Source organism: Aythya marila (genome assembly GCF_965140915.1).
Source record: "Aythya marila genome assembly, contig: HAP1_HAP1_SCAFFOLD_348, whole genome shotgun sequence".
Lineage (NCBI taxonomy): Eukaryota > Metazoa > Chordata > Aves > Anseriformes > Anatidae > Aythya > Aythya marila.
The window spans coordinates 53,668-64,751 of record NW_028137434.1 but is presented as its reverse complement, the minus strand read 5'-3'; the positions used below and the strand labels follow the sequence as shown (position 1 = coordinate 64,751).

The following is an 11,084-nucleotide window of genomic DNA, read 5'->3' as shown; positions in this document are numbered from 1 at the left end:
TTAATAGTAAGGTTAAGAGTAATTGTACGAGTAATTGCTAGGGTATGTGCAAGCGTAAGTGTACATGTAAGTGTTGTTGTATGGCTTATGATAAGGTTTAGGTTAAGGTTAAGGTTTATGTTAAGTGTAAGTGTAAGGGTAACGGAGACAGTAAAGGTAAGGGTAAGGGGAACGGTAAGGTTAAGGCTACAAGTACGTGTTAGGGTATGGGTTATGGTAAGGGTAAGGGTTAGGGTAAGGGTAAGTGTAAGGGTACGGGTCAGGGTAAGGGTTAGAGTAAGGGTTAGAGTTACGGTTAGGGTTAGGGTAAGGGTAAGTGTTGGGGTAATGGTTAGGGTTAATTTTAGGGTTAGGGTGAGGGAAACGTAAGGGTAAGTGTTAGTGTAATGGTTAAGGGTAAGGTTAAGAGTAAGTGTAAGTTTTAGGGTAAGGGTTAGGGTTAATGTAAGGTTCAGGGTAAGGGTTGGGGTAAGGTTTAGGGTTAGCGTTAGGTTAAGGGTAAAGATTAGGGCAAGGGTAAGGGCATGGATAAGGATAAGTGTAAGTGTTAGGGTAAGGGTAATGTTAAAGGTAACAGTAAGTGTAAGGAGAAGGGTTAGGGTAAGGGTAAGGGTAAGAGTATTGGTAATGATAAGGGTGAGGGTTACAGTAGGGGTAAATGCAAGGTTTAGATTTCGGCTAAGGGTAAGTGTAGCAGAAAGGGTAAGGTTTACTGTAAGGTTTCGGCTTAGGTTAAGGGTAAGGGTAAGGGTAATTGTACGAGTAATTTTAGGGTTAGGGTAAGGTCAAGTGTTAGGGTAATGTTTAGGGTTAATTTTAGGGTTAGGGTGAGGGAAACGTAAGGGTAAGTATTAGGTTACAGCTAAGGTTAAGGTTAAGAGTAAGTGTAAGGTTTAGGGTAAGGGTTAGGGTTAGTTTAAGGGTCAGGGTAAGGTTTGGGGTAAGGTTTAGGGTAAGGGTTAGGTTAAGGGTAAGTGTTAGGGTAAGAGTAAGGTTAATGGTAACCGTAAGTGTAAAGGTAAGGGTTAGGGTAAGGGTAAGAATAAGGGTATGGGTAATGGTAAGGGTGAGGGTTAGGCTAAGGGTAAGTGTAAGGTTTAGATTTAGGCTAAGGGTAAGTGTAGCAGAAAGGGTAAGGTTTACGGTAAGGGTAAGTGTTAGGATAAGGGTAAGGTTTAGGGTTAGGTTAAGGGTAAGGGATAGGGTAAGGGATAGGGTAAGGGATAGGGATAGGGTAAGGTAAGGGTAAGGGTTAGGGTAACAGTAAGGGTAAGGGTACGGGTAGAAGTATGTGTTAGAGTAGGGGTTATGGTAAGGGTAAGGGTAAGGGTTAGGGTAAGAGTAAGTGTAAGGGTATGTGTAAGTGTACGGGTCACTGTAAGTGTTAGAGTAAGGGTTATGTTAGGGGTAACTGTTAGGGTAATGGTTAGGGTTAATTTTAGGGTTAGTGTGAGGAAAACGAAAAGGTAAGTATTAGGTTAAGGTTAAGAGCAAGTGTAAGGTTTAGGTTAAGGGTAAGGGTTAATGTAAGCGTCCTGGAAAGGGTTCAGGTAAGGTTTAGGGTTAGAGTTAGGTTAGGGTTAAGTGTTAGGAAAAGGGTAAGTTGTATGTATAAGAATAAGTGTGAGAGTAAGGGTATTGGTAATGATAAGGGTGAGGGTTAAGGATAAGGTATAAGGATAAGAGTATTTTAATTTTTTAATTCAATTAATTTTAAATTAAATTTTTTTAATTTAATTAATTAATATTTTAATTGTACGAGTAATTGTTAGGGTAAGTTTAAGCGTAAGTGTACATTTAAGTGTTGTTGTATGGCTTATTTTAAGGGTAAGGTTAAGTGTTAGCGTAATGGTTATGGTTAATTATAGGGTTAGGGTGAGAAAAACGTAAGGTTAAGTATTAGCTTAAGGTTAAGGGTAAGGTTAATGTTAAGAGTAAGTGTAAGGTTTAGGGTAAGGGTTAGGGTTAATGTAAGGGTCAGGGTAAGGGTTGGGGTAAGGTTTAGGGTAAGGGTTAGGTTCAGGATAAGTGTTAGGGTAAGTGTAAGGTTAATGGTAACCGTAAGTGTAAAGGTAAGGGTTAGGGTAAGGATAAGGGTATGGGTAATGGTAAGGGTGAGGGTTATGCTAAGAGTAAGTGTAAGGTTTAGATTTAGGCTAAGGGTAAGTGTAGCAGAAAGGGTAAGGTTTACGGTAAGGTTTAAGGTTTAGGGTTAGGTTAAGGGTACGGGTAAGGGTAAGGGTACGGGTCAGGGTAAGGGTTAGAGTAAGGGTAAGGGTAAGGGTTAGGATAAGTGTAAGGGTGCAAGCAAGGATTAGGGCAAGAGTAAGTGTAAGGGTAATAGAAAGGGTTAGTGTAAGTTTAAGGGTAAGGGAAAGTGTTAGGATATGTTTTAGGGAAAGCAGAAGGGTAAGGGTTAGGTTAAGTGTAAGGGGAAGGGGAAGGTAAGGGGAAGGGTTGGAGTAAGGTATAGGGTAAGGGTAAGGTTATGGTTAAAGGAAAGAGTAAGGGTAAGGAAAAAGTAAAGGTAAGGATTTGGGTAATGGTAAGGGTGAGAAGGGTTAGGGTAAGGGTTACGGTAAGGGTTAGGTAACGCAGTGTACAACCTGGGACGTCACACGCAGAGCTGCCTCTGGCAAGGTGAGTGAGGAACAGATGTAGCAGTTGTTGTGTTGTAGGTCTCACTGTTCCTCTAAGCATCCCCTCTGTCTTTTAGAGGTGTTGTAGCTGTTTGAAGAGGGTAGATTGAAGCATCTGCCTCGGGGGCTGGTAAGCGGCAGAGGTAAGGGAGCAGATGAGAGTAACTTACCTAGTTGTGCTGTGTCTTTGGATGCTGCATCGGCCTATGTGTTTCTTTTTCTTTCACAGGTGTCTCGCACAGGCTCAAAGGAGCAAACTGCACTCTGAAGAGCTGTGTAAGAAGAGGGGCTGGTCATGAGCTGGGTTGGAGCAGAACGACCAAGTAGCACAAGGTGACTATGAAAGGTGTCCGTCTTGCTTTGCAGGTGCCGTGGCAGGCTCTCCACAGAAGTGGATAAGGATATGAGATAAGGCCAGAGAGCGACAAGGAGCGGCACGTGCAGGGATGGTTTTGAAGCGCTGCGGTGGCTTACTCTTCTGTTCATCAGGTGCCACAGGCAAGGTGGGTTGTAACATCAGTCGTTATATTTGCATGAAAGCAGTTCACTTGAATGCCACAGTGCATCTGAGTAGGGTGTTCTAGCAGAACAAGCTTGTCTGGTGATTTAAAGATCAAATCCGAATTTCCTTAAGTGGTATATTCTTTATTGCAGCGCTGGATGCACGGGGGATCCTTCCGCCTATCGTGCATGTTTGAAGTGACAAACTATCTCGTATTTATACAGCGAAGCAATGAATATTCAATCAGCACCTATACATATTCATTACCTAACCCCGCCTACCCTCGCTTCGTATGCTAATCAGCTTATCAGTCCTTGCGCTTGCGCAAAGCCTTCCAAGAATTGTGGGCCAGGGTCTCCAGGATGTGGGCAGTGGTCTTTGGGAGGAAGGCCGTAGGTCTTCCTCGTAATGCACTTTCTTAATCAGTTGTTTTCCAGGCTGTAAAAATGCTGAGTTGTCTTTCGGTTTAACTGGGGGGTCGGCGGATAACAGGATGTCTCAGTTAACAAGACATAACAGACATTTGACTCAAGTTATCTCAAGTCTTAGCCTGACTGAGTGTTAACGGATAATGGGGTGTTTTCAAATAACAAAATGCTTAAACGTAACAGAAGGTCTACAGATAACAAGATGTTGTTTACTTTGTCCTTGCTAACTTTTAATCACAAGTTCTATTCTATCCTAAAGTAAGTTTATACAATATCAAACCACAAGCTTTATTCTATCCTAAAGTGAGTTTATACTATATCATTCCCCCCTTTTCTGGAAAATCTAGTAAATTCTTTTACTTAATACGAAAATTTTCTTCCCAGTCTTTATGATATGTACCCCTCAATACCTTACCATGCACATTTGTCAGGGAGGTTAACATGGACATTTGTCGTAACAATTTCCAATTCCAAACAAGTAACACAAAAGACAATATTAAACTTATACCAACTAATATCAATAAAACAATAATTGGGTGACTCAATGTGTTCAAAATTCCAGTTACAGTTGGCGACCATCCAAAAAGTGTATCCCACCAGTTGTGACTTGTGTCCCGTTTTACCCTTTGCAAAACTCTGCTTATTTCCTTTGTATCATGATGGACAGTAATTAGAGTCTTCTCTCCACTTTCCTGAATACCTTTTAAAATTCTAATCAGGTCTTGGTGTCTAACTAGTTGCTTCACTAGTGTGAGGTTCATCCCAATAGGTGTAGGTAGTAACTTATGATACATTGTGTTGTTAGACTTGATCAGCTGGTGGGATACCACTGGTGCCAAATATAGAAAATCACACCCGACGATTCTAACAAAGTTACAAATACAAAAATTAGAATGATTTCTGTTATGGAGAGTTATATTCTCCTTGTCTATTTCTACAAAATCACAAGCAGTTCTTAAACACACGCACCCTTGACCAACATATACAAGCACAGTCTTTAGACTAGTATTTGGATGAATTTCAAAGTGGCAGATACCTTGCTCCGTGTCAAAACATACATCCTGAGCATCAATTGTATTACTTTCACAAATAAATCCTTGTTGTTCCCGTGTAACACATGATTCTAGATTTACAGACTGCCATTTCCCATTCTCCATCCGTGCCCATGTTCTATGCTCCGAAGGATAAAGCACTGTCTTCTCATGGTTTAATCCTAGTGCAAGGATTGGGTGAATAACATGAACTGTAGCATTACGTATAGTAAGCACGAAGGCAGTAGCCATGTTAACAACGGGATCATAAGTAAAATTCACCAGGGTCCACCAAGACTGGAACTTCTTCTCAAAATCATTGGCATTGTCCCAAACTGCTTTTCGGATTTCAGCTGGAAAAATGCCTTCACTTCCTTCCCTAATAATCAAGGCAGCCGTTGCCTGCAACCATAACTGTGCTTGCATACAACTAAGAGCTAAGGATACATTATCTTGAATCACACTAAGTGCATCTATTATTAGTTTGTGATCTTGGTCTTCTGCATTTTCCCATTTCGGTAACACCTTTGAAACTTGCCATTGGCTAGTTCCCAATGCCAATAAGGATGATTGTAAGGGTTGTTTTAATTTTGTCAAATCACTTGTTGCTGTGGCTAGCTTATTCATTAATATTTCTGAATCAATGCCATTTAAAATTCCTAACCCTGTTCCTAGCATTCCAGTTAAGTCTCTCCGTGTCCTGCCCCTGAAATGTACTTGCTTTTGTGACCATATTGTCCAGTCTTCAAATGATGTCCTTAAGAAAGGAGAACAGGCTGGTTGAACTGCTGAGATGTTGATTTGTATTAGCAATTCAACACGCTTGAGTGACCATTCTGGATTAAATAACAATTGCTGTTGGCCCGTGTTCCTTACTACATACGGGCCTGTTTCATAAATTTTGGGTTCCAGTTTGATTAGAGGTGGGGCATGGGTTGTAGAGGGTCTCACTGTTGTAGGAAGTGTCGCATATATTATAAAATTTAACATGAGGCCCTCATCATTATTGACTTTGGACTGTCGGCCATTATTATTATTCCAAAAACAGCTAATTTCTACATCCTCTGTTAATATAAAATTATACCAGCAATCCAATTTACCTGGGCGAATACAACCCTCCTGTTGTTCATTTTTGGAAATTGGTTTAACTAAAATCCCCGTTGCTTTCTCGTCAGTCGTTCCATTAAACATTTGACACCCTATTTTAATTTCATCCCCTATGGTTCTTTGGTGTGTCCACCCTTCCCCTAATTTTCGCCATTCTGATGGTTTATATAAATAGTTACCATTTGTTCGCCAGACGACCATGACTGATAACTTTCCATTAAGATTCTTATCCTCTGTTGTTACGGCTTCAGTCCAAGGCCACCCACCATTCTCTATTATCACAGAGGCATCTTCTTGAATCACAATTACAATTATAAGCCATAAAAACAAAACAATTCTATGAACAAATCTTCTGCCAACCATATTACCAAATACTCCCAACCTTAATGTCCTCATTTTGTTCGAGTAAGCTTTAGTTTCAGTTCGTCGTCACCTGGTGTTACTTTCCAAGGAGCTCCTGGAGCCTTCTTCACTCGGGAATAGTGGATCCAAGCAGCTTGTTCTCTAATCTTGATAGCAGTGTGAGTTGTCAGCAACACTTGATACGGTCCATTCCATTTTTCCTCTAGGGGTTGTCCTGAAAAAGTCTTTATATATATATAGTCCCCAGGCTTAAAGGGGTGGATTGGTTGATCCAACCCTCTAGCCCTGGTCCCTAAAACAAATTTATGTACTTTATTTAATTGTTTTTGAAGTGCAGTTATATAAGTATATAAATATTCTGATCCCAGCTGCGTTAGATCCTCTCCGCTAAACAGAAATTGATATGGCCTTCCATACAAAATTTCAAAGGGGCTCAAATTCTCTTTTACTCTAGGTTTAACTCTAATTCTGAGTAATGCTAAAGGGAGGGATTGAGGCCATGACAAATTAGCCTCTTGTCCAATTTTAGCTATTTGTTGTTTAATTAAATGGTTCATTTTTTCTACCTGTCCACTTGCCTGTGGTCTATAAGGAGTATGCAGTTGCCAATCTATCTTTAAGATCTTACTTATCTGTTGCACCACTTGTGCACAAAAATGTGAACCTCTATCAGAAGACATTGCTACTGGAATCCCGTAGCGTGGTATTATTTCATTTAACAAGACTTTAACCACTTCTCTTGCTTTATTTGTTCGACAGGGAAAAGCTTCAGGCCATCCAGAAAACGTGTCAGTCAAAACCAGTAAATAACGATACCCCCCTTTTCTAGGGAGTTCTGAAAAATCAATTTGCCACTGTTGTCCTGGATAATTTCCTTTACCAATTATTCCAAATTTTATTCTATTCTTAGTATTGGGGTTGTTACGTAAACAGATGCTACATTTTTGAGTTACTTGTTTTATTGTTGTGTATAAATTTCGTCCCACTAATGTCTGACTCATGCTCTTATGCAATGTGTCAGCTCCCCAGTGTGTTTTATTATGTTCTGTAAGAACTATGGGCCATATCAAATTAGAGGGTATTATCACGCGGTTATCTTTTAAATATACCCATCCATCTGGTTTCTTTTTACCTTTCAAATCTTCAATTAATTTTAAGTCTTCTTTTGTATAATTTGGTTTTTGGTTCCTGTACATAGTTTGGATTTTACCGTCTGGTATCAAAGACAATGCCTTCACCTCAATTATTTCAGCTGCCCGTTTAGCCTCCTGATCTGCCAATCGATTTCCAATTTCAAAATCAGCATTCCCCTTTTGGTGTCCCCGACAATGCATGATAGCTACCTTTTCTGGTTGTTTTACTGCCTCTAACAATCTTAAAATCTCTTCAGCATGTTTTATCTGTTTTCCCTGGGCAGTCAACAATCCACGTTCTTTCCAAATTGCTCCATGAGCATGTACCACGCCGAATGCATATTTAGAGTCTGTCCAAATATTTATTTTCCTTCCTGCTGCCAGTTCCAGTGCTCGTGTAAGAGCAATTATCTCTGCTTTCTGGGCGGATGTCCCAGGGGGTAATGGTTTAGACTCGATTACCTGTTGAGCAGTTGTAACAGCATATCCTGCCTTACGTTGTCCTTGTTTTACAAAGCTGCTCCCATCAGTATACCAAGATTCATCAGCATCTTCTAAAGGTTCTTCCTTAAGATCGGGTCGACTAGAATACACAGTCTCCATTGTTTCTATACAATCATGAGTTATAGGTTCATCCAGAGTTCCGCTAAGGAAAGAAGCTGGATTTACGATGTTAGTGACCACAATTTCCACATCATCTTGTTCTACTAATATTGCTTGATATTTTAAAAATCTTTGTGGTGAAAGCCAATGATTTCCTTTTTGTTCCAAAACTGTTGAGACCGTATGGGAGACTAACACTGTCATTTTCTGTCCCATTGTAAACTTCCGAGCTTCTTGTATATTGATAACAACAGCTGCAACAGCTCGAAGGCATCCGGGCCATCCTTTACTTACTTCATCTAGTTGTTTAGAGAAGTAAGCTACTGCTCGTTTATAGGGACCCAGTCTTTGTGCTAGTACTCCCAAAGCTATCCCTTGTCTCTCATGAGAAAACAACCAAAAGGGTTTCGAGAGATCCGGTAATCCCAAAGCCGGAGCTTGCATCAATTCTCGTTTAAGTTGTTTAAAGGCGTTTCGTGCTTCTCCAGTCCAGACTAACTTTGACTGGTTAATCTTTATCAATTCATATAGAGGCTTTACCATTAGTCCATAATTATAAATCCAAAGGCGACACCAACCTGTCATTCCTAGAAAGGTTCGTAGCTCCTTTACCGTTTGGGGTTCTGGAGTCCGGCAAATGACTTCCTTACGTTCAGTTCCTAGTTCTCGCTGACCTCCCGAAATTCCAAATCCCAAGTAGGTCACGTGTTGTTGAACCAGCTGGACTTTCTGTTGAGAGACTCGATATCCATTTAAACCCAGAAAATTAAGGAGACTTATAGTCCATTGAATACAACTCTCTTTAGTCTCGGTAGCTATTAAGAGATCATCTACATATTGTAACAAAGCACCTTCAGTGTCCGGAGGTATCCAAGTTTCAAGTTCCTTTGCTAATTGGTTTCCAAAAATAGTGGGGCTATTCTTGAATCCTTGTGGTAGCACTGTCCACGTTAACTGTGTCTTTCTGCCTGAGTCAGGGTTTTCCCATTCAAAGGCAAATAGGTTTTGGCTTTCAGTGGCTAAAGGTAGGCAGAAGAAGGCATCTTTTAAATCCAGTACGGTAAACCAGACTTGACTATTCCTTAATTTAGTCAGCAAAGTATAAGGGTTTGCCACTACTGGATGTATATCCTCAGTGATCTTATTTATGGCCCTCAGATCCTGAACTAGCCTATATCTTTTTCCATCTGCCTTTTTAATTGGCAATATGGGTGTATTGTATTCTGATTCGCATTCAATCAATAATCCATACTGTATAAATCTATCAATTATCTCTTTAATTCCTTTCCTATCTTCTATCCTTAAAGGATATTGCTTAACCTTAACAGGTTTCTCTCCTGGCTTTAATTTAATAATTATTGGGGTCACATTTTTAGCTCTTCCAGGAACTTCAGTGGCCCAAACTCCTGGATATACTTGATTTATGATCTCCAAGGGTATTTCACTTTTAGGGTCTGTTTGTATTAGTGCCAAGCTTAACACATTTATTAGTTGTTCTTCTACCTATCCTTAATTCCATTTTCCCCTTTTCAAAGATAATTTCTGCTTCTAATTGTTCTAACAAATCTCGACCTAATAGAGATTTTGGAGATCCAGGCAGGTATAAAAATCTATGTATTCCCATTTGTTTTCCCAATTTATATTTCAATGGTTTTAAGAAAAAGGCTTTTTCCTGTTGGCCAGTGGCTCCCATCACAGTCACAAAGTCTTTATCTTCTGGTATTAGTTTCTGGTTCAGCACTGAGTAAGAAGCTCCCGTGTCTATTAAAAATTCCATCTCCTGTTCCAATTTCCCTAGCTTAAGTTTAACCAGTGGATCTGCTAGGGTAGAGTCCCCCGGTCCCCCTCATTGGTTCGTAATCATTACTAGCTTGTTTCCCTCTTGCCGCTTCGGGCATTCATTTTTCCAATGTCCTACCCCTTTACAATAGGCACACTGCTCAGCCCGCAAAGAGGATCGCATCATCCTTCCCCCCCTTCCCCTGCCTCGAAGAGGCTCTTCCTGTTTTCGCAGGGCTGCCACAGTGGCAGTTGCAATTGTTTCACCTAACTTTTGTCTTTCATTCCCCTCGCGATTTCTAAACACCCTCCAGGCTTCTTCTATTAATCTTTCTAAATCCCTTACATCTGGTTCCTTCATTTTCTGAAGCTTTCTTCTAATATCTTCTGCTGATTGACCTAAAAATAGAGATACTAACTGAAGTCTACCCTCCTCTGAGGAAGGGTCTATAGTGGTAAACTTCTGCATTGCCGCCCTCAGCCTTTCAAGAAATTCTGACGGGGTTTCTGAGATTCCCTGTTTTATTGTATATAGTCTTGACCAATTCACAGACTTTGGTATCGCATTTTCTAAAGCAATCCTAATCCATTCTTGATATCGTTTTAGCATCCTATAATCATTCTCATCATTATAATCCCAATTAGGATCCGCCCTAGGCACATGTACTTCCACTGTGCCGGGCAGAATTCCTGAGGCTACCTGGCTTTGTACCAGCGTTCTAGCAGCTTTAACTATTAACTGTTTTTCAGTTTCTGATAATGCAGCCAACATTATCTCTATATCCCTCCAATCCGGGTCTAAGTTTTTCACAATCAATTCAAACCTTTTAGCCACCGTCTCTGGATCATCTCGATACCCTGTCACTGCCTCTTTCCAAGAGTCTAGTTCATTAGTTGTGAAGGGTACTTTAATTCTAGCAGGTCCGTTAGCTCCCATAGCCTGCCGCAGAGGGGCTTGGATTATCGGTCCTAATTTACTCCGTGTACGAGCAGTTATCGGAGTAAACCCCTTAGATTCTATGTCATTTTCTACTTTTTCAACTTCTATTCCAGTACGTACATCACCAGTCATAGGTGGCAAAACATAATCTTCCATCCTTTCCTCTGGCTCATTTAATTTTAAACATCTCTGCCCAATGCTACATGCCGAACAACACCTCCTTATCTTCCCCGCTCCATTCCTCCTCATATCCTTTTCAATTGATAAGATTAAAGGGTCTTGTGGAGCCAGATTAATGCCACACTCCTTCTGCCATTCTGTGTGGTTTCTCAGAGTAAAAAACATATCCGCATATGAGACTTCATCCCACTTTCCTTCCCTCCTTAAAAATAACATTAATTGCAATAGAGTGTTATAATTCAAAGTCCCATTTCTGGGCCATTTTTCTCCTTCTTCTAATTTGTAAAGAGGCCACCACTGATTACAATATTTTATCAGAGTTTTCTTATTTTCACCTCCACCCGGGACCCCTCCTATATCTTTCCAATGACTTAAAATA

At 40.4% G+C, this 11,084-nt stretch overlaps 1 protein-coding gene across 1 annotated transcript; it reads right to left on the bottom strand.

Moving 5' to 3' along the window:
* Positions 1-3,697: 3,697 nt before the first annotated feature.
* LOC309890814 (uncharacterized protein) lies at positions 3,698-10,681 on the bottom strand (the record flags this gene model as incomplete). Its single annotated transcript, XM_082785220.1, has 3 exons — positions 3,698-6,284; positions 7,203-8,696; positions 9,733-10,681. 3 exons carry the CDS (start codon positions 10,679-10,681, stop codon positions 6,100-6,102), a joined length of 2,628 nt encoding a protein of 875 aa, XP_082641346.1. The 3' UTR covers positions 3,698-6,099.
* Between the last annotated feature and the right edge of the window lie 403 nt (positions 10,682-11,084).